Source organism: Perognathus longimembris, chromosome 21, assembly GCF_023159225.1.
Source record: "Perognathus longimembris pacificus isolate PPM17 chromosome 21, ASM2315922v1, whole genome shotgun sequence".
In the NCBI taxonomy this organism is placed as follows: domain Eukaryota; kingdom Metazoa; phylum Chordata; class Mammalia; order Rodentia; family Heteromyidae; genus Perognathus; species Perognathus longimembris.
The window spans coordinates 1,759,459-1,786,631 of NC_063181.1; the positions used below are offsets into that span (position 1 = coordinate 1,759,459).

General features: G+C 46.7%; 1 protein-coding gene across 1 annotated transcript in view; it reads right to left on the reverse strand.

Annotated features, from left to right (window-relative positions):
• Positions 1 to 27,173, reverse strand: part of Csmd1 (CUB and Sushi multiple domains 1) — an 874,507-nt gene that overhangs the window by 558,376 nt on the left and 288,958 nt on the right. Inside the window, 1 exon segment of the mRNA XM_048330750.1 lies at positions 22,657 to 22,769. Within this exon segment, the coding sequence (XP_048186707.1) occupies positions 22,657 to 22,769 (113 nt within the window).

A 27,173-nucleotide genomic window follows, 5' to 3' on the forward strand; every position in this document is an offset into this window, starting at 1 on the left:
TTTTAATCTGCATTCTGTGTTCCCCGCATGGACTTCAGCTTGCCGCGTGGAGAGGGTCAAAGCGTGGTTCCCACAGGTGACTCCTGAGGAAGCCCGAGGGCATTGTGAGTCGCGTCTGGACCCAGGAGCTCTGGTGTAGCCCACGGCCGAGTCTGGAAACGCGTCACCGCAGCACCAGGGGTGGCCGGTGACACTGCCGGTGACACTGCCGCCAGGGCCTCTCTGCTTAAACCTAGGACCTCGATGAAATCAGCAACGGGTGTCTGTGTTGGAAAAATATATGCATGTATTGCTGCTAAGCTCTTTTTATAATTCCATTTGTTGCCTCATTTTGATTTATAGTAGTTTACAGGCTTTCTACATCAACTACTTCCTTTGGAAATATGAAGTGGAGATGCGTATTTTTAGTCTAATTTTGTAGAGTGATTACACGTACGGATCATTTTGCTTCGGTCATCCTGCTTCTACAGTCATGTCTGCCTAAAGGAAATAAATGAATTCATACATGATGCTTGAATATGGGTATTCTATTATACAAGTATGACTTGCATATTCTTCATGAAGGTGCTTACAAATGAACTTCCTAGTATTGATTATGAAAAGGATCATAGAGGTGTATTGTTCTCACCAATATTTAAATAAAACCCATTGCTAATTCTTATATTTTTATTTGTCTGAAATCGTAGGTGTACGTAATTGCATATTTTATTTCAAGCACAGTGGTTGAGTAGATGCAAAATATAACTGATATAAAAGCCAGACTTTATGGATGATCAACAGTAAATATATTAAGTATTTTCATTGCCTACTTATAATCTAGATTTAATTATTTGAACTAGCCTTCAACAGATTAGCTATTATTGATCAGTGAATATTAAAACGTTTTTCTCTATTAAAATTTGTATATATAGTTCTAAAGCCGCTATGCTACATAGGCAATAGAAAAAAATCATCATTGAGTTGCTATAAATTATTTAGTACTAAATTAATCATTAGCTATTTAATTAACATTAGAGTAACATGAGCATGACAAATTAGCTGCATGTTTGCATGGAAAAATTATCTAAACCATAAGCATTATTGTGGTCTGGTTTTTGAAATTTGTAGGATAATCTTTCCTTCCTTCCTTCCTTCCTTCCTTCCTTCCTTCCTTCCTTCCTTTTTCCTTCCTTCCTTCCTTCTTCCTTCCTTCCTTCTTTCATTCCTTCCACCCTCACTCCCTCTTTTCCTTCTTTCTTTCCTTTCTTGCTTCTCCCCTTCCTTCTCCCTCCCTCTCCCTCCCTCCCTCTCCCCCCTCTCTCTCTCACCTTTCCTTTATTGAAGCCATAGAGTTGACACAACCTCTTTATTTGGTTTTGCATGTGCCTCCAACGTTTTATATACCTTTGGACAAATCTGGACACCTTTACTTGTGAGGCTACGTAGGGTATGTGATTAACATGACCCTGTCTCCCTCCAGGGACCCATTAATCTAAAAAGAGTGAGTGGCAACTCCCCAGTGGGAACACGGGGTCTACATTCCTCCCTCTGCCAAGTAATCCACATGAACACACCATAGCGTGAAGGCCCGAATGGTCACCCATCCCACGACCCGCCCTCCTGAAAGGCTAAGAAAACACCAGGGTCTGCTGAGCCACAGTTCAATACTGTCACCGTCAGGAAAAAAGTTGGGGATGCGGGAACTGCCATCCTTGGAGGAACCTTGGAAAATATTAGCCTTCAATTGATCGTGAGCTCCTGGTACAGGGGACAGAGAAGGCATGGCAGAAAGCAATGGAGTTCAGTGAGTGCATCATTCACCCTGAGCAGACATTCACTTCTTCACTTGGGTCACCAAGTTCTCTTTACTTGTAATGTGAGCATTGATCCAGGGGACTCACTACATTCCAGAGTGGAGCAGAACCCATCCATGTTTCAGGGAAAGAGAAGACCCTGGGAGGGAGGAGGGGCACCTGTGAGCAAAAGAAGTTTCGTCTCCTGATGAACCGCTATTTGCCCTCATGAAGAGGAAGCGGCCTCCGGAGTTGTCTACTTTGTAGTTCTGTTTCGCACAGCCGTGACCCCATCTTCCTGAAGTCTAGCTAGAGACATGAACCCAAGGAGAGCTCTGAAAATTCCATCAATTAGAATTGCTTGTCTTCTGTAATTTTACTTCAAGGCACAGGAAAGCTCTGTCCATTGTGGACAAGGGGCTTGTCCACGGCGTTGCTAACGTTCAGCTCCCGCTCTTGGTCCTTCTACGAGGACCCCTGGAATGAAGCCTGCTGGGCTCCATCAGCCAAGCACCAGCCGCACACTTCTGGTTTCTAAGAAGTGGTCCAAAGGAAAACACCAAAATGTTATCACCTGGAAAGCTTAGCAAATACCAAGTCCGATGAGAAACTGAACATTTGCAGATAAAAAAAAGATTGCTCTCTCAAAGATAAGTCACCATATCTTTAAATGTCTACTGTTATCATACCAATATTTGCAAGAGTCAAACTTGAAGATGGAAACACTAAAATGAATAGAATTTTAAAAGGAAAAATTCTTCCTTTGAACATTTCACAGTTGCTTAAATATATTTATGAAAAGAATTCAGAAGAACTGAAACTCTTGGCCTTGTAGCAGACCCTTTTTCTAGCACTTGCTCAGGCATAGCCTGGACTCTGGGCAGATGTAAGCTGTGCCCAGAGCTATTTGCTTTCCTCCCATCAGGCAGAGTGTTTTCCCATCACCCCAAACCAACTGCACAGGCTCCAGCTTTAGTTCTACCCACGTCTCCTATCCCAGAAACACCTGGACATTGCACCCAAGATTTGAATCTTCATGCTCTCATGGTTTCAAAGGAGCAAAACAAATGATGAGGATAATCTTTCTGCCACTGGTAGAATGGCCAAGCATGATTTTAGCCACCTAAGAACCATGAACAAGACCCCTGAAGCTCTACCTAACGGGATTTCACAAGCACACAACTTGTTTCTCAGGCAATCCCTGAAAAACTGGGCAAGAGTAAACAGTTTAGGCAAATACAGAACAACAAAAAAAAAAGCCAAAGTACTCTACATCCATTCAAAAGTGCCTTATTTTGCTTACTCTCTAGTGGTTTGCAGATCATATATTTGATACCATAATGTCTAAATTATTCAAATTATCTGGCCAGTGGTTTACTTAAACCATGCTTTCAAAGCCCTATGCACAGATCAGCCCTGTGGTCCATGAGGCTAAGAAAATGCATTTGTTTCCACCAAAGAATTCAAAGAGACGGCCACTGCACGTAATGTTCGCTCTGCGGTACACTCCTCCAGGCATGCGCAGGTCTGCCCCCCTTGCACGCCTGACCCCACACTGTACGTGGGTCCCTGCTGGCCCCTCGTGCCAAGACCGCTACCAGTGGCTACTGTGCTCAGCACCCAGTCCTCCCAGAGGATACGAAACACACCACTGTACTCAGAAGAGTTTGCAAAACCCCAGCTCAACGTAAGAAAACCAGGAGGGCATGGTGGTACAAGGCTGTCACACTAGCTTCTTCAGGAAATATAAATAGGAGGATATGATTCAGGCTGGCTCCAGCAGAGCAAGAGATCTGATCTCAAAGCTAACCTGCGCCCAAAGGGGTGGGATGTGAGTCAGATGGAGGCGCACCTGCCTCGTGGGCAGAGAACCCTGAATTTAAATGCCAATACTTCCTAAACAAACAGACAAGCAAATACATCATTCCAGGAGTTCTGTCAGATACGTAGTTCCCCGAGCAGACAGCCAGGAACGCCGCTACCTGAGAGGCACACACGGGATGGTTCACTATGGAATGACAGACAGCCAGACGTTCTTCGCATCTCCATCAAAGTCACCTTCCCTCCCACCCTTCCAGGCAGAATCTCAATCCCACGGCTGTCTAGCTCAGCGGATGAACTCAAAGGTCGGGCTCCATCTTGCAGAGGACCTAATGGGAAAGGGTGGGCATGAACCTTCCATCATCGGCCAGGGTGGTCCCTGGAAGGCCTTCTTCAGGGAGGCTACCCCGTTGCTCCAGCCTGGGTGCGTTGCTGAGGGTGGATGTAAGTGATGAGAGTTGCCGTGTGCTGGTCCTGGGGCATAATGTCAACGAGACAGAAGCAACTGGCAAGACCTCCAGGAGCCGACTTAGTGCAACAGAAGAAAAGCGAGAGACAAAAACCACACCTGCAGAGGCTGAGGTTTTGGCTAACTAGGATGGGGATTTCCAGGACACCGATTGATAAGAAACTCATTTGGAAACTGAGCTCACGGAATATCATCTAGCCTAGGAAGCATTAAGATATTATTCACATTCCCTGAATACATTTAAGTAATCTTGCTATAATTATTATTTTCCCGGACGGTAGGGCTAGACAATTTTAAGAATAAGCCACTCCACTTTTTCTGCTGATCCTTGAAGATGTGAAGAGTTACATGTTCTCATGCAATTAGCAATGCAAATCTCTCCTGTAGTTTGTGATAAATAAGCATTCCTCATGATTTTAAATAGTTAAGTGACGACTGAAAGGTAAATGTTAAGATATGCTTAGTCCACATAATCCGGCCACTGAGCTTATTTTAATATGGTATTTGCACAACTGCCCACCGAGGCCTTTTCTCTGTGAGCTTATCTTCTAAAACAGGCACAGGAAACTTATAAATCCAACGGAGTGAAAAAAATATGGAGAACTGGTAGTATTTCTAAGGATTTGAGATGAAACACTATTTATAAAAATTAGAAATACTTCAATTAAAGGATTTCCCTAAGAGGAATCCTCCAGGAAACGACATTTTATTTTAGCTACAATAGAGTTATTTATACAATTCCCTGGAAATCATCTCTGAAAGCTCCCGAGAACTAGCAAGAAGAGAGTGGAAGGCCCAGATTCTGCCGAGAGCCCAGGGTGCTGTTCCTCGTCATGAATGACAGCTGTCAATAAACGCTGTTCACAGTTTTCTTTTGCAAATGAATCTGCCAAGGCTGCAGGCGGTACCCAGAGTGGCTGGCGACTGGAACTGACTCTGCCTCTTGCTTCTGATGAACGTTCGCTTCAGGGCAGCGGGAAGTGACATCACAGCCTCTGCCGAGGCTCCCAGGAAGATGGCGCTGCGGCACCAGGCGTCCTGCCAGAGGTCAGGGAAGAGCGACACACACGCCATGGAAATGGAAATGGAAGTCAGCTGCCTCGACCGGTTCCAGCAGGCTAACTGACCTGGCTCACCTCTGATGTTGGGGCCACTAGGCTGGAGATGGAGAGTCTCCACCTGCATCTCCTCCAGCAAAGTCTGAGCCCTGTTACTCAGCTCTGCTTTGTGTCAGGGTCTGTGAGCTCAGCCATGTCCGCGTGCTCCCATACACTTGTCCTTTGCAGGGAAGTGTAATCGTACAACCAGCTGCACGGCAATGAGTCAGAGGCTCCTGGCACGATGCCATCTTGCATTTGCTTCCCCTCTTTCTCCATGAGTGGAGCGCTTGCAACGGAGGAGGCGCAGCATGATCAATAGCAGAAACCTCTTACGGAGTGTAAAGTTTTGTGGGGTTTTTTGAAAATCTAACACAGGAAGTTCTAGTGGCCTAGCTCTTCTTTGGAGAAGGGGCTGTTGCTCTTCGCCCTTTCTCTCCTCTGCTTTGCTTCAGGGATGGAGTGTGAACAAGAACAGCCCACCACAGGCTCGAGGGCCTGTGGTCACCTCTCAGTGTCTTCCCACGGGCCCACGCGTGGTGAGAGGCGGCCACGACACCGCCACGTAATGTCTGCCACTGGAGCAGAAGGGCAGAGGAAGAGATTTCCAAGCTACACAAAGGCAGCATCAAGCAAACCATCAAACAAACGAAAGAAACGTCATCTGATCAAGACTCCCGATGGAGTCAGCCCTGCGAGAGCCAGGCAAAAACCTTCCCCTCCTCGCTAATGGCGCTCAGGGCTTGGGGTCAAGGTCGCTGCTTAGAGGAGCGTGGTTCTGATAGAGTAAACCCCTCAGGGCGAGGCTCCAGCCATGTAGATAAATATTCTCTGTTCCTCCTGAGCGTGAAAAGTAGGTAATGTCTAGTCACCATTTGACTAATTGTGCAGAGCCGGTAGCTAGCTATTATGCTGTCATCTACCATTGGTTTCAGTTTGAAATCATTTCTGTTTGGGTTAAGTAGTTCCAAGTTCTGCTTCTTTGAGGATAAAATATACCGAAGTTAAAAGTGACATACAACCGAGTTAGAGTAACGTTTATGCTAATATGATCATTTAATTTGTTGCAAAAATATTATGAATGACTAAAGCATAAATTATATTTTCTAAATAATGAGGTATCAGCATATTCCACTGTTGATCATCTGTCCATAAAATCTAAACATATATCATCATGAATGAAAAAAATAAAAATCATATCACCATGGGGAAGCAGACATTGGGAATGCTGTGATGTCTAATGTCTAGCTCGCTTAGAAATTAGAGCATACGATTTCTGCTACAGGAATTCACTGACATTCTGGAAGACTCTGGATCAAGTTGCTGTACCTGAGAAGCCCTTTATCATAAGATATACATGTAATGTACATATATATATCACATACTATATATTATACATAAAACTTGGGCTAAAATTATGAAAAACTGTAAAAATAAAATATTTTATAATGAAAAATAAATAAAAGGAAATACTGTTGCAATGTCTTATACCTAAATTACACACACACACACACACACACACACACACACACACATCCAGAGTCTACAAAATTTCTAAATACAAAGTGAAGTCACAAAGTTTCCTTCGTCTGATTGTCTTAATTTTAAGCTTGCTCTTTAAAACATCCCAGAGCAGAAAACCAGGATAGCCAAACAACCACTCGAAAGTCTGACGGGCCTGGGGCAACCAAGGAAAACTCCGGAACGTCCCGTGCTAAGGCCCTGAGCACCCCAGGCTGATGGGAGGTGCCGTACAGTGCCCAGCCCTCTCCTGCGGGACCTTCCCGCACCCGGGCATGGGGCGGATCATGGGGGGCGGGGGGGGGGGGCGTGCTGAAGCCCACACTTGGGAGGCCCTTCCCCTAAGTGCTGGGTTCGCCCGCTCCTGTCAGTACTGGTCCGGAGAGCGCGCCACACGCACCGCGTTTGCTCTCTCGTGTCGTTTCTTCGCTGCGGCACTGAGCTGCTCACTGCTCAGAACAAGTCCCATTCCTCCCCTCACTGGCCACACGCGCTGTGCTGCCACCGACGGATCTGCCCTGCCTCGTGTGTGTTCCGCTCTCATCGAAAGCCACGTAGGTGGAAGTTGGGAATTCCACACCGTCGCACTGACGTTCTCGTTACAAAGAAGTCTCTCATTCACAAATCCAGTCCGAAAGCCCCAGGGGAGGTTTCCCTCGGGGGAATTTTTAAACATAATCTCTGCCAGGGATCACTCAAAATTATGTACCGTGCACCTGGCCAGCACACAGCTACAGGACCACAAAGGGCGGACTGGCGACAAAGTCTCCCTTGAACCACCGGCGGTGTCTGCCAGTCAGCCGCAGGAAAGCTCAGAACGTCAGGAGACTCGTGTTTACAAGGGACTATTGCCAGCACTCCGTGAGTTTATTATGTGGGTCAACTAGAAGAGAACATAGGACTCGGCGGGCAGCGTGGCGTGTGTTTTACTTCCCAGGCTGTTGAAATAGCCATAGCGTAAAGATTTTAAATAGAAATGAATTGCAGCAGTGCAGAGTACCTACCCTCTAGTAATTTATATCTGGAAACCTAGAGTTGCTATCAAGGAAATAATGAACACAACCCACGTGAGAGAAACTGCTGGGATAGACAGAACTTGCGAATGTGCGGACCAGGAACAGGTACCCCTTTCTTGTGGGATGAATTAAAACAAGCAAGGTACGAAGCAATGGGGTCTCTCAGTCTGGTCCCTTTGAAAACGGTTTCCCATCTGCAACAAATGTGCCAATCTTTGGGGAAGTTTTTCACTTGCATCCTCACCCTGTTTGCAGTTCCAAGAACACCGACTTGTGGTGGCGGGGGGAGTGTGTATTCACATGTGAGTGTATGCCTGTGTGCACCTGCATGGGCACCTGCCTGTGTGTGTCACTATCGGGACCATCGTGTCCCCCAGGTAAGTCCTGGCTGCTAGCAGCATCCCAGGTGCAGAAGGTAAGCTCGACCTCCCTCTCTGTCCACAGGGTACCGGGCCAGCCGCGTCAGCAATTACTTTCATTACAGCTGGTGGAGCTGAAGTCTGTGGCTGGAGTCCAGGCTGACCTGCGCTCTGCAAGCCTTTGCATTTAATATAACCCATATTTTAGACTGATTCAGGCTAATTTGCTGTTTCAGTTCAGATTTTTCTAATGGATCTAAGAGTGCCTCTCTGAGAGTACAGGTAGATGTGTATGTATGTGCGTGTGTGTGTGCATGTGTGTGTGTGTGTCTTTTTAAAAAGTACTGATGAGTCAATGCTCTTAAAAATTAGTTCATTGCTTCATTACATAGTAGGGTAATTGAGTGCATTGTGGATTTACAATGGGTGCAGCCTTAGGGTGCTAGGTGCAGAGGTCCGACCTATCAGCTTCACTTTAAATAGCATTTCAAGATGATTTGGTTCCTCAAAACACTGTAACAGGAGATAAATCTTAAAATGCACTGATTGTGTTCAACCCTAGAGCGACTATAGCATTGTACTTGAAGTTGATTGTTTGGATAGGAAAAGAAAAATAACCATCCTTCGTCAGCTCCTATCACAGCTTTGGCTTGAAGCTGGAAACTTAAGAGCTTGCCCCAAAATGGACCCATCTTATTAATTATGAGAAAAATGTTTCAAAGGGTGTTGGGGTAAAAACTTTAAGTCTAAGCATTTTATGTTTAATGAAAACATTGCAAACAGTATATGTCTTGAAAACTTGTAATCCAAAAAAAATTCAGTATTATTTATGAAAGAACAAAAATAAATGTGTTTCAGTCAAAACCCCAAATTGGGTATAGTTTATTAGAAACTCAGGCATTGCAAATGTCAGTCATATGTACTATTCTGTGCACATGTGCACACGTGCGTGCACACACATACATGAATATAGGTATATGTAATTTTTCAAGCTCAAAGTACCTGAGCAGTTTCCTTCAACCATCTAAAGAGAGAAGTCCAGGATTCTGGAAGTTTCTATGGGGCCTGTAATCCTCCTCACCCCATCCTCATCACGTGCCCATTCACAATCCAGCTCTTTCGCTTCCCGGGCCCTCTGAGTGCAGATAACGTCTACTGCTAATTAACATTTCATGACATTTCTGGTATGCAAGGCTATCTAAGCGCTGGGTAAGCAAGTTTATATTCCAAAATTTTAGCAGATCAAAATGTGCACTCCTAGTGACTGCCCTCTACTTGGTAAACCCATCCCTGAGAGAATGCCTGAGCCTTTTTTTAAAGCAATGAATTAGTAAACAGGGTTGTTTATGTGAAAATGTTACAATTTGGATATTATTCGCGAATGAGGAAATGTCTAGAAGTGATTGTTTTAATCATCACTTAATCCATGTCGTCGTGCGTTTTGTCCCTTTAACCTCTATCACTTGACAAATGCAAATGAGCGCTTCCACCCTCGTGCAGCGCTGCCTTATCCATCGCAGCCCTTTCCCTGCGGTCAGTATCCTTGAGCTCCCATTCCTGTTGCGTCTCTGTTTGCACCGCGTCTTTCCGGGAAGGATGAGCACCGAGCGCTGGGCAGGGGCCGCAGTCGCACCTCCCCTCCCAGCCGGCCTCTGTAGTGACAGTGACAGGCCCGGTCGCCTGGTTACGGGGCTGAGCGAGGCCCCGCCTGGGGTCGCTACACGGGGCTCCGGGTGGAACTGAGCTCCACCGCCACGCCTCGGACGCATCCCGGGGACCAGGCCTGCGCCGGCCGCTCTCCTGGACGGCTCCCCGATGCCTGCCGCCTGCAGAGCCAGCACCAAGAGAAGCCTGGGGCGGGGGGGGGGGGGGGCGTGTGATCCACAATGTTCCGCTGACGATGAAAGGAAAGGAAATGGGCAGTCTGCCTAGGGGCTCACTACCCTGGACAAGGCCCACCGCGTGCCCATCAGTCCTTAGTGAGGTGGGTGGGCCTGCTGGCTTTCTAGAAACCTCCCTGGGGAACGGGGGCCTGCCCCCCAAGACCCCCTGGAGGAGGGAGGCCCCTTGCCGCGGTGGAGCATCCCAGCCCCTCCTGAGGCCCAGGGCTAGGACCCGCCCTGGTTCTCTCGGTTAGTATGCTGAGCACCGCCTGCTGTTCCGATCGCTAGTCCTGTGAAGAACGCAAGGGCAAGTGGTGTAGACTGGCTTCTGTTACAACTGGCTGCTGGAAACAATGCCAGCAACTTTATTTTGGGCCTAATAGGAAAATGACAGCGCTAATTCGTTTCAGAGAGGAAGCAAACAGCTGTCAGATGGCCGCGAGCGCAGTCGTGCCCGCGCTACACCCGATGATGCTGAGCAGGCGCTTTCCAGGGGCACGGTTTACACTGCAAAGGGCCCCCCCGCCCCGCCTTCTCCAGATGGTACGATGGGATCCCCCCCAGTCCCCCCCCCCGCCACCACTCAGGTGCGCTTCCGACGGTCGTTCACCGGAGCCAAACGGTAGGACTGGGGCGGGTGAGCGGGCCACCAGGTGATCCATGACGTTGACTTCCCACCGGCGAGCTTGCAGGCCACACCCGGCCCAGCCTGTAGCTGCGGCGAGGCGCGAAGGCGGGCGCTGGGCTGGGCATCTCCTGCGGAGCTGCGGGAGGGGGGTGGGGGGGGGGCAGCGGCTCAGTCCTCGGCACCAAGCTGACGGGAGGCGCCACAGAACTGCTCACGGGAGGCCAGAGGAGCAGGGGGGACGAGGACACGGGGACAAGCCAGCGTGGGGGGCGAGTGATGGCGTCCGCCTCCACGCGCGTGTGATGGTGGAACCCAGGCTGGCAGGGAGGAGGGCGAGAACGACGGAGGGAGGGAGGGAGGGGGAGACAGGACTCAAGATGCGCTGCACTGACTAACGGACACGAGGAACTGCACCCCTGGGCTCCACTCCACAAACATAATATTTAAAGAAGAATATGTCGGATGGAACACTTTTTCTATCGGTGTGATTTTAAGCTATTTTGACTTTGACAATCTCGATAGGTTAATTACATAAATAACCATACACGAATCGCCTAAGCGACCAACAACAGCAACTAAAACAGAGGAGAGCAGTGGGGGCTAAGGTTGGTCCCAACCTGCCCCCCCCATACCCCGGGGTACGATTCCAAGGGGCAATCCTGGGGACTTCCGGAGGCCCACCAAGAAGAGCAAGTGACCCAACCCACCAAGACTTCCCAGTCATCGCTGGCTGACAGAGCTGACTGGTGGGTGACCGGAAAGCAAACTGGTCGGTCATGCACGGTGTCAGTGTTCCTAGGGGGCACAGGACGCCTTCGCCGGAGAGGCCAAAGCCCCACCGAAGGAAGGGACGCCGCCCTTCCCCTAGCAGGAAAGCTCAGCCCCTGGGGCCCCACCACTGCCCTGTGTGAACAGGCCTCCCTGCAGCAGCTCCCCGGTCAGCTAACAGTGGGGGGGCTCCCCCCTCCCCCCACCGAAGCCTGCAAGGCCTCTGAAAAGGAGTCCGCAGCCCCCCTCCCCTCTGCCCCTCCCCCCCACACACAGGGTGTTACTGTAGCATCCACAAAGATACTTCCTCATGAAAATAAACAAATCGTATCAAGGGTAACAATATTGTAAGAATTGAAGTCAAATGTATTCACAGTAACATCTTTTTAAAAATGGTCTTAAAATATTCTGCCTAATAGGATGGCAGCTTGTTTTGAAGAGGCTGAAAATAAAAATAACTGCATGAAGTGTGACATAAAGTCTCATGTGAATGCAGGGAACACTGTAATGCTTTACTACATTTACTGTTACACTGCATTGTTATACTTAGTTATTTAAGTTCAGTCTACACTGTGTTAATTTTATACAGCATTTTACAAATAAAGCAACATCTTTGCTATTTTTCAGGAACACCTGTAATAAATATATGAATATTAGTTGCAGAGCCTCATTAGGTATTTCTTTTGAACGGAATGCAGCCTTACACAGCAACCTATAAACTCGTGGTCTGCGCCTGCTGTGAAGATGCAGGTGTCCCCAGGACTCGGGCTTTCTTCTCAGAAACAAAAACGCGAAGCCGTGCATTTTGACACGATGCCAGTGTTTTCCCACGTGGGAAGACTCAGATGTGCAAAGCTGACACAGCTCGGTGGTGGCGGGGCCGGGGGCCCAGGGGGGCCCAGTCGGGGTGTGGCTGGGCGAGTCACTCCTGCAGGAGTATCTGCCGGGCGGCCCACCCACCAGCTGTCCACTCGCCCACCCCTTTCCCCACCGCAGCAGCAGCCGAGGATCCAAAGACAGGCTCTCGGAAAAAGAGATGCCGGGTCAGAGAAGCAAGTATTCACTTCCTGATCGATGGGGTTTAAGAGCCTCCCGAAGCTTAGTCAGATGCTCACAAATTCCTGTTGCCAGTGGGCAGGCCCCAGCCACTCCTCCTTGGCGAAGTGGTGTGCTTCATCCCCTCAGAGGCAGCCAAGAAAGTGAATTCCATATCACATGCATCCTCAAGGACGCTCCTGGGGACCAGCAGGGAGGCCGCTCGCGGGGGGCGCTCCTCCCGTGTTGTTGCGTGTAGATGCTTCTCCCGCACGAGTGGCATCCTTCACTGTTAGATGTTAGAGGAAAGATTTGGGGGGACACGAAGCATCGCACACATCAGTAGCCTGCGTCATTTGAATATTTGATTCACCTCCAACTCTCATGCCTCCCATCAATGTGGAATCAGATCTGAACAAGTATAACAAAATTGAAGCTACTGCTAATCAGGCTCCTATCACCCTGGCTACTACCAACAAAGAGAATTGATCGTTGAAATGAAAGAACTGTCTGATTGGGGAAAAAAAATGTACAGCCATATAGGCCAATTCTTTAGGATGTATTTTCAAGCTGATCATGAAAGACTTTTATGTTGTGAAAACCGTGACTCAAGCCACCGTGGGCCCCCTATTTGCAGATGCGCCATCTTATGGCTCCCAGAACACCTGATGCATAATCAGACTGCAGATTGCCCTTTCTTGGCTACATTTAAGGAAAACAAGGGAACAAAATAAGAACGAGCTGCGCGATGAGCTGGGAAAGTTTCAGATCAGCAAATCCTTCACAAAATATGCCTAGATTTAGAAACATGGGCGCTTGCTTGATATCCAGTGACCAATCAAACTCAGGTAGCAAAAAATGGTAATATAGTCACAGGCCAAATCTAAATTCAGAAATGGAAATGCTAAATCCCCAAGGACCGTATCGATATGTATATTTGGGTATACATTTGACATTGAATTTACTAGATATCAGATTGTGAGGCATTAAAAAATTGTAATATATCGGGCTGGGGATATAGCCTAGTGGCAAGAGTGCCTGCCTCGGATACACGAGGCCCTAGGTTCGATTCCCCAGCACCACATATACAGAAAACGGCCAGAAGCGGCGCTGTGGCTCAAGTGGCAGAGTGCTAGCCTTGAGCGGGAAGAAGCCAGGGACAGTGCTCAGGCCCTGAGTCCAAGGCCCAGGACTGGCCAAAAAAAAAAAAAAAAAAATTGTAATATCTCTATATGGGTAAAGATTAATTATAGATAGCCCTTTAAAAAAGTGCCTCTAAAGGAAAAATATATCTCGCTCTTCAAAAGGGAAGTAAATTTGATTAATTTATGAAATTGTCATGTGCTTTTGTCTTAATTTAAACGTTAATTTTTATTTTCATCATTATTGATTCCACTTGTTAAATGTATGCCTGTGTTTTTTCCTGGTCAGAATCAAGTTGATAACGTTCTCTCATATTTTTTCCTTCTATTGTTTCAAAGAAACAGTTTGTAAAAAAAAAAAAAAAAAGCTGTATCTTCTTTCCTCAGTGATTTCTACCTATATTATTTTTATTTGTAGAATAAAGAAACGAATAAAGACAAGAAAACAACAGCAGAAAATCCTGTCAACATGAGATAGATATTGAGTACTTAATTATTTTCTCCTAAGTTAAAAAAGAGAGGAAATTCAGCTTCTTAGAACTCATTAATGAACTATTTGAAAAAATATATCAAAGGATTCTTAATTATCTGCTTCTACTTTTCATTCAATTTCCAATTAAATGCCAGAAATCCACTTAGCAATATTAATTTACACATTATCTTCAGATATTTTTTACTTCGTATATTCATTACCTAACTTTTTCAGTGCTCCCAACCAAGAGCTGAATAATGCATTCAACACAGAGAATAATGCAGCAATCTTTGTAACTTTTCCACCAACGTCATTCTCTTCACAAGGCAAGTCTGTGTTTCACTTTTCTGGACTCCAGTTGGAGTGCACACGTGTGTTCGCTGTGTAAAAGCATTCTGATTTGCATGGACATGTTAGCAAGCACATGAGTGTTGACATGTTTATGAATGTACTTTTTATTTTTATTACTTTAAGCAGTTTTACAGAGGAGTTACCATTCAACAAAGTAGTTGCTAAAAACAATGCCTGTTTCTTAAGATTAATTTATTTATTGTCAAAGTGATGTACAGGGGGGTTGCTGTTTCATATGTAAGGCAGTGAGTACATCAAACTTGTTACCTCCTCCTTCATTTTTCTTCCACCTTCCCCCGTCCCCAGTTTGATCCCCTCTACCCCAAATTGTACAGATGGTTTGCAGCATAGTATCTTCTAAGTATTGCTGTAGCATTGGTTCGCCTTTTTCCTTTCCCTTTGTCTCTCCATTTTGAGGTCCCCCTTCCCTTCCCTAGTTCTGATAAATGTCTATACAATACCCAGGGGACCAAAATCAGTTACAGTGACATCAGGGGTAAAACCATGGCGAGGAAAGACAAAAGAAAAAGGCATAATTTCACATGGGTACACTGAAAAGATAACAATGATAAACCACAAAAATATTATTAATAAGATTTACAAAGAGGATACAATTGCACAGATTGGGTTGTGGATATAAAACCTCTTGACTGTTACATTTAACCTAAGCGAGGCCAAGTTCCAACTTCCTCGCTTTTATATATAATGCACAGCCCAAATAAAACACTTCAGGTCAATAGAGAAAGGACTAAGACCAATTCTGCTTAATATTAAGACTTAAAAAGAACTACTTTCTTATTATACTTCCTGGAAAAAAAAAGTAGGGCACAGTAATATAAACGGCCAGGTGTTTGTGTGTGCTGATGTGTGTATTTTTCCGGTTCAGTATCTGAGTTGACCTCACTAGTAGTACTTCTCTTTAGGAATTTATGATGGTCTTTTGATATTGAAGCAGAAATTAGATTTGTGAGCTTATAGCAAATCCATTTCTCAAAGGTAAATGCACATTCATTAAGTCCACAATGCCAATATAGAAACTCAAAATGCCAAATTAATAAATTACAGTACACAGGAACTAGACTGTTTAGGGTAATGAGAATATGACAATATTTTTTTTTCTTTCTCTGCCTACGTATGTGTGACGCTAAATTGCAACTCGACGGGTGCTTGCTTGAACAGGAAATCATAATAGCAAACGCCCGATGCAACGCGAGCTCTGGCGGCCAGATCAGCTGCCTCCGGCTGACGGGGCCCGTGTCTCCCAGGACCACACCGTCCTGACCTTCTCATCCGCGAGGGAGACTTGCCAGGACTGGATGGGGTCCGAGAAACTCGGTTCTCGGAGAAACACGCTTTGCGTCTCTGCCGCCGGGCTGGCTTCGCAGCCCCTCGCGACCTTCCCCGCTCTCGGGGTAAGACAAGAAGCGGGAGATGGAATCGGGATGAACCCCCGAGGGCCGGACCGGGCGCCCTGGCCTCCCTGGCCCCTCCACGGGCTCGTCCACGGCCCCCAAGCCCTCCTCGGCTGCGTGGACCGGGCCTGGCCGTGGGCGCCCCGCTGTCGCTCGGCCCCAGGCGGCAAAGCCATCTTGACGGTCACTGTTCTCACCGGAGAAGCCAGTCACCCCGGGGAGGGGCAGCGACGGCGCGGGGCACCTGCCAGCTCCTCTCCTGATTACCAACGGCCCGAAAGCTGGACTGGCACACGGCCGCCGTCTCCCCTGCTCGCACGGGGTGGACACGCTGGTGTGAACGTGCCCGCGGCGCACCCTCGGTGTTTACCTCTGACTTTACCGTCAAAGGAGCCACTAAGGAGAGGGAAGCAGCTTAGCACACGGTGAAGGGGACTCACGTCACCGGCCTTCGCAGAGTCGGTGCTTGATGACCTAACCACAGAACGGCGCTCCTCGCTGACATCACTTTGGGGCGGTGGCTGTCCCGTGCACGGCGGGGGGCCACCCTGCAGAAGGAGGGCCGAGATGGCCAGCCCCGGTGGGCCCAGAAAGCCCAGAGGCTCTGCTGCTAGGAGACACGGCCGGCCTCCTGGTCCCAGGGCACGGAGGCTGCGGCCAGCAGGGCTGACCAGCGTGGAGAGGCCGGGCCCGGGGTGCGGCCTCCGCGACTGTCTGGGGGCAGGGCAGGGCCGGGCCGGGGGCCGGCAGGGCCTACAGCCTGCTGTTGGCCAGCCCTTGCTGCTCTCAGACCTGAATGTCCTATTCCGCCAGGTGGATCCTTCCTGCTCCGCGCTTTAACTCAACTTGAGTTTGGGTAATCACTTCAAGGGAGAAATAAATCAGTGCTGACATTCTAAATAAAGCTCGGAGCTTGAAGGGTAATAATCTAGCTGCTCTTTCTAAATCCAGACCCATGAATGTTGAGGGGAAGAAAATTCTGCTTGAGGGATGTGTCAGAGGAAAATGCCAAATAAATTCAGCAAGAAGTAAGAAACAAGAAAGCCCCCGCCTGGCCCCAGAGTTAATGATGTCGGGGAGGGAGGAAGAAAGAGGTCTTCAGTAGCAAGACTCACTTCCCCTAGCAAGCGTGTAAGGTGTATATGAGAGTAGAGGTCAGCTTGTTCTAAATACTAAATATATGATGAATGAGTAAGGAGGAGACACATTTTCTGTGTAGAAAGATGTAAGTTACTGGCTTGCAGTGGGCCAATTAATTTTTAGAGAGCAGTGGCTAGCTATAATGTGGATCCTGGAATTCCTTTGTTCCTCTATCATTTCAGTGTGTTGGTTTATGTTCTGGAGTTTGTTTGTGTTTTTTTTTGTAGAAACTTCAGGTGAAAGAGGACCTTCATTAGAGAGAAATTAAACTCAAATCCTCAACTGAACCCGCACTAGCAGTTCCGCCTTTTAGTTTATCATGGAAAAGAAAGTAAACTACATATGAAAATTATGTGAGGATTGGTACACATTATTCAGATTTTGGATTTAATGGACACATAATAATTGTGCGTGTTCATGGGGCTCAACGTTGAAATAGTTCAACTAGAGACAAGGGCTGTTTACTGGACTTACTCCTAATGCACTTACCGTCTTTCTGTGGTTCAAACATTCAAAGCACTTTTGTCCAGACATTTTTTTTTTTTTTGGCCAGTCCTGGGCCTTGGACTCAGGGCCTGAGCACTGTGCCTGGCTTCTTCCCGCTCAAGGCTAGCACTCTGCCACTTGAGCCACAGCGCCGCTTCTGGCCATTTTCTGTATATGTGGTGCTGGGGAATCGAACCTAGGGCCTCGTGTATCCGAGGCAGGCACTCTTGCCACTAGGCTATATCCCCAGCCCCCTGTCCAGACATTTTGAAATACATACTACATGGCAGGAACCAGTCTTCCTGCTGAGAGCCATTGTAGTCTAGAACCTACTGCTGGCAGCTGAAAATTTTGTTCATATCGATCAATCTTTCCCCATCTTATAACAAATACTTGGGGACAAATTTCAAAGCTTCCTACTTTTTCTTAGACCCAATTATCACTCTCAAGTGTGCAAAGAAAATGGCCACTCAAGCCAGCACAGTCGCTACGTGCAAGGTTTTCAAACCCCCGTAGTGTTTCGGGAGTCATTACTCCTCTTTGCTCCGCGTGTCTTTAGAAAATCAAAACCACCGTGTGAAAGGCGGAACTGCGCAACAACAGTAGACACGAACGAGAACTTCCATACTTTCTTTTTTAGATAATGCAAGGGGGAGGATTCTGATTCTTCTTCAGCCACGTCCAATGGGCATTTCCTAACTCAGGATAGAACAGGTCAACCCGGACACACCGCTGGGGGGCTCAGGAGGACCCCAGAAGCACACTTCCTTCTCCCCAGCCTCAGCTCTGCCCGCCTGTCCTGCTTCTGCAGCCTGTTCTTCACTCTGCACACAGTTCTGCACGCGGTGTGCGGTGTCACGCAGATGCCCCGCGTAGCTGTTATCTTAAGAACTCCTGGCCAGGGCCTGGTACCAAACGTACACGCGTCACCTGAGCGAGCTACATGGGAGCTTTCACCCGTGAGGTAGCAGCTCGATGACCAGCCCCCCCCCAACCCCGTGCCGGCTCCACACGGTGTATCCTAGTGATACACACCCCTATCCTGTTGACTCTGCCCATGCCTCTCTGGTTTGAAGCATGCACTTACATCTGACAGCTTTGCCAGCTGTTAATTTCTAATCTATGCAACTACCATTCCCTATTGAGAAATACTATGTGGTGCAAGCATTTACCCTGATGAATAACTCTTGAACTTCCTACACTGATTCACTGTATTGGTCCTTTCCATCTGAGTGTAATTTGCTTTATATGTGAATATTCCACTCTCAAACACACACACGCACACAAAACCCCAGCTCATTAAAAATACACTCAACTTCATTTAAAAAAATGATTTCACTTAATAACTCCTAGAAAGATGGTCTAAATGATAGGAAATAATTCACAGAAACTGAACTTTTAGAATGAAACACTATTTAGACTATTCAAAGTCAATGTATGCAATGGTCTCCCAGTAGTTCATGAAGTGCTTGAAATTATTTACAGAAGTAATGACAGAGTAACAAAAGAATTTCATTAAGAAGTAGATATTTAGACTCCTTACTTCAGGATCAAAATAACAAAGCATCGAGTGTATGAGCTTTCAGTAGGTGTGCTCCAGTACTTCTAATGTTTAGGCTATTTTGTTACTCATCAAGAAAAGCTTTAGAAGACACATTATTACAGTTTAAACCTTCAGTAAGCAAGTGCAAGGTCCTGAGTTCAAACCCGAGTGTGCCTCAAAAATGTAAATATATAGAAATGGGGAGAGAGAGAGAGAAGGAGGGAGAGAGGAAAGGAGGGAGGAGGTGGGGGAGGGAGGAAAGACCCGGAGAAGGTGGCAGAAGCTCCAGGGGTCAGGAGGTCACCTGAGCTCCAGCTGCTCACTCTAAAGCCCTGGGGTCTAAAGCCACCTGCGTGGTGTGGGTGTCTCATGATCTGTCTGCCCTCCCAGCCATTGTATTTGTCAAGACACAGATAAGCCTGATGACAAAAATACTCATCCTTTAATGAAGACCTTGATGAATTAGACAGAGATACAGGAACTAAAGCGATGTAAAGAAATAGTACTTGTAGGCACAGTTTAGAATTCGTATAGAAATTTGTCCTATTGTAAATTATACAGAAACTTAATCCATTAACACTTTGTTGTAAGTTTTATCAAAAAGAATTATATATATATATATATATTTCCTTAGATTAGTGATGGAACTAGAAATAAAATATTCCAAGAGGCTAAGTTATTAACTTTGATTTTATTCTGTATTTCTCAGTTAAATGTGTTGATTTCAGTGGCCATCCATAAACTTACTAGCTAAGACCCAGAAACAAACCACACATAGAAAGCCAAGCACTTCCTCTGAGTAGTGTCAGGAGGAAATTTATAAATGCTTTCACTTGATTTGCATAATTAAATTCCATGGCGGAAATACATTAACTAGAATATTAATTTATTGTTTCCACACTCATTATGTACCTCAATACTCCCATGTATGAATAAAATGCATATTTATCCCAAAGTGTTGCCAAGGTCAACTTGAGTCCAGTGCCCATATTATGTTCTTTGCCAAAGTTATCATGTTTGCCAAAGTTATCATCTTAGAAGGTTGAAGATTTTCCAAATTCAAGCCAACAAACTTAAATGAATATTTAAACAGCAATTTAGCAACACTAAGTAACTCCTAATTTTAATTTGAGTAGATCAGTACTACATTAAGGGCTTCAGAAAAGTATTTTAATAGTGGATTCAGTGTTTTCTACCTAAATTCAGTGTCCGTTAGAGAGCATAGGTGACCCATGAAAACGTTCTATCACCTGTGCCCTGGAACTTACTCCACGGGCTCTCTCTTTAAAATAAGAGGCGAGGATGGACAGAAATGTACACCTTCCAAAGTGGAAGGTCGATAGTAAAGGACACAATGAGTGTGCACGGTCCCTGACCAGGGCGACGGGTTCGTTTTCAGCCGGCGTGCACTTGGAGGAGAACACGCGTGTGCGCGGTGCACTGCCTGGTTCCAGCTCGCCCCCCCCCCCCGCCCCAGCCCTGCCGTGGGGAGAGGTCTGCCCCCCCCCCAGGCGGAGCTGCTGACAGCGGTGAAACTCTCCCGCCTCCGGCTGGCGCGGGCTCTGCCCCCAGCGGGCACCGTCCTCCTCCCAGACCCTTGTGTGTTCAAGACAGCATGCTTTCACTTTCCTAGAAGACTTGTAGGGTAATTGAGAAATAATTTTTTTAATATAGATATGAAATGATAAATGGAAATTTGGTTTTGCTGACAGTATCTCTTGGCAGTTTCGCTGGTGCTTTTTCCTTCCAAATTACTGAGTAGTACTGGATAACACTAGGCTAGATAATGCCATCATGTTACTATTAAAAGTATGAGTTACATAGTAAAGTGTGGATTATTGGAATATTGGCTCAACTAGCATAACACTTGCCTATCAAGAGCAAGACTCCAAATCTGAACCCCAGAATTACCCAAAAAGTAGTATCAATTATACAGTATCTTCTTCCTATTATGTGTATATGTGTGTATATATATTTCATGTAATGTATACATATGGGCTGTTCATGTTGGGGGGCAGACTGTTACTCTATAGCTTAAGTCAGCCACAAACACTTGCTCATCTTGCTTTACCCTTCCTATTACTGGGATTATTTGTGTGCGACACCCAACCTGGCTCATATAATGTTTCTATGAAAATACTAATGTAACTTGTAGTCCTATTTACTTTTCTAGTCATGTATCCACTCTTTTGGAATAATACTTATGTACTTTTCCAACAGAGCCAATCCCACCAATTGCTTTAAAATACAGCGTCATGGCAACCCGTAAACCCAACACTCTCCAAGAACTATCTGCTGGAATTATTCACTTTGCAATCACTCAGGGAGCCTCTGCATGAGTGGTTGGAATCCAGAAAACCAAGGCTTTTCAAGTATCAACCTTGTGAAGGGAAGTGAAACTGCCAGGCTCCTAAACTGTGGGAATACCACCCCCCTTCCGAGCACACATCAAGCGTGTGGATTGGACAAAGATGGACTCCCAAGTAGCTAGCATTGATTGCTCTTCAGAAACTTCCACAGTGTGAAGCCAAAAAAAAGTGATTTTAAGGTTTCTAGGAAACAGTAACAAACTTGAAAGCTCATAATACCCACCAAACTTGAATTACCATGTTACTTTTCCAAAGAATCAATTATGCCTTGAGAGTAATTTACTTGAATGTGATTAATGTTTCAAAGCCACTAGTTGTAGTTCACACAGAAATGTTCTCAAAGACAGAGTCCACTTTATTACAAGAACACTCTCACCTGCTTGATGTCCACAGAACAAGCATGCTCTACACTTTCATTTTCTGATAACTGTACTGCTGCTAAGTTCAGTTACATAACCCACACATAGATTTTAACTCTCCACAAAGAGTGTTTTCTTGGAGTGCAATGACTATTCTAAATAAGAATATGGGTAATATAAAAAGTGTGTGGGACCTAGCCTAGACTGACAGCCAAATCTATATGCCTATCTATCTACCTACCTGTTTGTCATCTATTTATGCATGCATGTGCCAATGTATGTACACGCACACGCTCATTCCAAGCTCCAAAGTTTGTATCAAAATGATGATTTTTAATATTATAAGTGGAGGAGTATTTACCATCTCCATGACAAACAAGATGAAAGTATACACATCTTAGCCTTTGTACGTAAGATATTACAAGTCCAGTTTTATAAAAAACAATTCTGTCTCCTCAAAATTCAATCTGCTTTTAAAATTCCCATGCAAAAAGCTTAAGTAAACAAACACAAGGTCCAAATGACACCCAAACACAAACTCTAGGACACCAAACCAACACCAAACAAATCCCTCCTTTTGCAAGGATCAAACAATGCTAAAGCAAATTAATTTTCTCAATACAAGTTTTCAAGTTGGACCACAAAACTCATTTCATGAAATCCACATTGCTTAAGCCCGATAAGCAGAAACAGCGTCCAGCGAGACATTTAACGTGAGCCTCTACACTACCCAGGGCTCCATCGCTGAGTCGTGTGCATAACTTACACTGAAAGCTTTCAAACTTCTCCTGGTACAGAACAGCAAACATAATGGGATCAGGAAGTGTGCCCACGAAGGGAAGGGCAGCCACGGGTGTCAGTGATGGCCAGCGGTGGGGTGGAGCCCATCAGTCAGGGCATCACGAACCGCCTCCCTGCTTTCCCCAGGGAGGGGCATTGCAGGGGCACCCACAGTTTGGGTGCCCGGGCTCTGGGAGCACTGACAGCCAGAGGAGAGAGCAGCCATCTCTTACCTTCGTAGAGAGCTTTGAAGCCCTGGGCGCTGACGGCAAAATCTGTGGTGAACCACAGCGTCAGAATGGAGCCGGAGCTCACGATGGAAGAGGGCAGCTGGAACCCGGACAGTCTGAATGGAGAAGAGACAGAGTGCAGTCAGAGGCAATCCAGCAAAAGCAACAACAACAACAAACTCAAAGGTAAGCTATGCACGTTTGTGAGTCAAATCTTATTTGAGGTGTTCTTACAACCCTTTAAGCTCTGGTATGTTTACCTACAGTATCCTGCTAATTGATGGATTGTTTCTGAATTCTGTACTGTCCGGCACCAGACCTTGTTCCTCTAAACACATTGCAAGAAAGCTTCTTGCGGAGAACGGATGTGTTCTCTTGGAAGGCGTGACCGCAGCAGGGTGGCGTCTGATACTTGGCCCGTGAGGCAGAGCAATGCCAGCTGAGCTTCGCCACGCGCTCACTAGGCAGTGCGGCCCTATCTCCCATTTCATCCGTTTATTCTTAGGTGCTCCCTAGACAAACCACAGTTTCTCTTGAGAAGAAAAGGAATTACACGGGGGGAAAAAAATCAGCTACTTGAGCAGAGGTAAAGGAATTGCTGTGAGTCTTTCCGGAGAAATACTCTGGATCCTGCGAAATATTTCTTATGGACTGTTTGGGTATATTTAACCTTTTTAATGATGATGAGGAACTCCGAACTCTTCTGGGTGAGTGAACTGGCGCAATAATGCACACAGTGATTCAAATGCGAGCAGGTTTGGTTTCCTAAAGAATGAGGATAGACTTGATCAGATTATAATTTGTCCAGTGTCATAGGTTCCTCTGCAGATCTGTGCTTTCCTGTGTCTCGATCACAAAGCTACGATGACAAAGGAACTGTCCCCGAGGTCTGCTCCCTATTGGAGGAAACCTGGCTTTGCAGCCCCTCTGTGCCAGCTGCCCCGGCGCAGCTGCTAAAGTCACATAGTCAGTCCTCCGGGCTTACAGAATCTGATGTACCATGGGCAAATGCAAAACAATCCTAGGCTGATAAAATGGCAGAACCATCTCGTTTTAAAAGTGTGACAAAGACTGCGCTTAAGGAAGACTAATGCTGCAAACACCGCTCACACTTATGACCTGTTATTTTACTTCTCAGTACAACTGTAGGTTTCTGTGCCCATTATTTGAAGCATTCACTTCAGTTTTATTGGTTATATTACCCGTTACAAAAGATTGGGCTTTGGCCGTCTTATGAATCAGCATGTACATGCATCTAGTCGGAACATAAAAGGAAGCCAGTCACTCTGCTGAGCAGTCCTCGTGTACTTCAAAAGTTAACATGCAACTATATCCAGCTCAGTAGTCAATTTGCCATTTGGCCCAGAAATTCCTCCCATGGGTAAAACATGTTCTGTGGCTTCCCGGCCCCTTGTCCAGGCTTTGGCGATTTCACTGAACTGTGGTTGTAAGATGTTATTATTGGGGGCACGACAGCGTCTCTGTAAAATGCATGGCAATAGATTTTTTTTTATCAAATTAAATTGTTTGCGAAATACATTTTAAGTCTGAGGCAGAGAATCCCAAGAAAATATTCATGTTAAAATCATCAGAGTGGTAGACAGCTCAGATTAGTATTTAATAGCGAAATTCTATTAGTTTTCATAAACGAGTTGAACAGATACATTAAGGATAATTTTACTTATCAGTCGACCATTGTGAAGCTTAAGCTGCCTATTAGCCTATGTTAGATAGGAAGCCACCAGCGCTTTGAAATAAACACCAACTCGCGTCCTCTTTATCGGAGACGAGTATGGTGACTTCGCAAGGCATGGTTCAACTATTTTCGCTGGGAAACGGAACATGCTGCGGGCTCTTACAGGGAGTGCCACGGTGGAGATTTGAAGTTCTCCGGGCGAAGATGTGCAGACGGACGGGCTGTGCTCTGTCCTCGAGCGAGACGGGAGGAGGGCTTTCACGCAGGGTCGAGCGGGAAGGAATGGAGCGCTCAGTGCCTGAGGGGGGTGGAGAGCCGTGAGCCCACCCCGCCCAGCGAGCGCCCAGGACTTGGGCCGCCCCGGCCTCCTCCCGCTACGCAAGTGCTCTTGTCAGAGCAGAGGGAGGATCCCTTCCCTTGCTGCCTGGAGGAAAGCACCGTGGAGGACTCGTGTTAGCTCAGCGCCGTCTACCGGTCTACCTTCCGGGAGGGAATACCTGCTGCTGCGTCTGAGCAACTCCGTTCACTGTAGCACCCCTCCCTCCCTCTGTCCTCCCCCCCAAAGTCCTAGAACTGAGCAAAGTGTCTGTCTTTATGTTGACAAGCAGATAATGTACAGCCGTGTTTCTGGAGTTTTCTAAATAATTTTTTAAAGTTGTTTTGTCCAAAATTCCATTCGTTTGTTTCACCTCGATGTTTTTTTTCTCCCATTCACATTTTGTAGTGTATCCGTAAGCTCACGCGCTTCTGACTTTAACTATCACAGGTACTTCTAAATAGAATAATGTCACTGGAAGTGAAGGCGACAGCACAGGAAGACGCCTGGCTTCCCCTGCTTCAGCTTCTGTGGCACCTACAACACATGCGGAGACGCAGAAAGACAGGAGCTCGGGGAAGGAGAGCGTGGAGAGTTGAAGCCCTGTGGAGATGACGAGACTGGACATCTAGGGGCAAGCACACACCTCTGCCTGCGGTTCTCTCTGCCATGTCCTTGCGGAGCAGGTCTGGGGAGCATGGTTGCCCAGTCTGGCTGGCGTGATCACCAGCTGCTGGCCGATGTGGAGCGGGGAGCTCGCACCCGGGCCTGTCCCAGCCTGCGATGGCACCACACCAGCCCACCCGCGCACGGGAAGCCGGAGGCTTTCAGCCAAGGCTTGCTGGAACTGTCCACAGGAGCAAGAAGTTAGGGGGAAAGGAATTCGGTATAGGGACACGGAGTTTAAAAACTCAATATCATTCTTACTAAAGCATAAGGTATCGGGTGTCAATGGCAAAGGGCCTCCGTCTTTCTGTTTTTCTGTGTTACATCCCCACCGTCCCTTCTCACACGTGTGTGAGTGAGAGAGGCCCGTCACCTGTGCGTGATCGTCAGAGAAAGCGGCGTGGCAGCCCAGGTGTAGGTGCTGGCACTGCAGACACGTGAATTTCAGAACTGAACATGTTCATCCTTTCTCCAGTTCTCGACAAATTACCTGGATGAATCTCATCTACCAATAGATCCAAAATATTTTGCCCTGAACTATCACTTGAGGTATTTGAGATAGAACAGTGTAATAATTTTTGAGTGCTAGATGTACGAGTGGAGGGCAAAGAGCAAATTCCGTGGGGACCCGAAGGAGGAGAAGAAGGGAGTGTTCTCATCCTACTTCATCTAAATGAACAAGGGAACTATCACTCCATTACCTAGAGGTGCATCCCTAAATTACAAGTTGTATACATTGCATAATCAGTGTTTGTGATTTTAAAATGTCAAATATATTTAAAACTACACGTTAGTTAAAATGTCAAGTGCATATTTTAAGTAAATTAGGAAATATCACTAAGTTAAGTCATTTTTTCCAGAGACTGTAATTGCTTTAAGGAAAATCTCAGTAAGCCAAATGCTGTCAAGCTGACATTAATACTCAATATTTGATAACAACTCATTGTATGCCATATGCCAACGTGAATATTCTTGTAATATAGCTCCAAGAAAGATGCAGTCTAACAAATGCCTTTTCTCAAGAAAAGGTTTTTTATCAAGAGCTTGTTTGTACGTTTGTACATTTTGTACAAGGCTAAGAATTAAAGGCCCCCTCCCAGAAGGCAGTCGGTGCCTGTACTGTAGAGCGAGCTCCTGTACTGTAGAGCGGGCTCCTGTACTGTAGAGCGGGCTCCTGTACTGTAGAGCGGGCTCCTGTACTGTAGAGCGAGCTCCTGTACTGTAGAGCGGGCTCCTGTACTGTAGAGCGAGCTCCTGTACTGTAGAGCGGGCTCCTGTACTGTAGAGCGGGCTCCTGTACTGTAGAGCGAGCTCCTGTACTGTAGAGCGAGCTCCTGTACTGTAGAGCGGGCTCCTGTACTGTAGAGCGGGCTCCTGTACTGTAGAGCGAGCTCCTGTACTGTAGAGCGAGCTCCTGTACTGTAGAGCGGGCTCCTGTACTGTAGAGCGGGCTCCTGTACTATAGAGCGGGCTCCTGTACTGTAGAGCGGGCTCCTGTACTGTAGAGCGGGCTCCTGTACTGTAGAGCGGGCTCCTGTACTGTAGAGCGAGCTCCTGTACTGTAGAGCGGGCTCCTGTACTGTACAATGAGCTCCACAGACGTTTAGAAACCTGCTGCTGTTCATTCCGGGCACTCTGGGTTGTCCTGCTCCCGGGACACCTGATGTGAAGTGCGGCTCTGTGGCTGTTTCTGACAAGGGCTCTCTGCCGGTGATACGGTACCAGGTACTTCACTGGCTCCAGGTGGCTGGGACACCCTGGATGGACAACCAAGCCACAGGATAAAGACGCCAGCCGACCCGACAGAGGAGATAAGACAAGGTGGCCCTGAGCAGCGGGGCT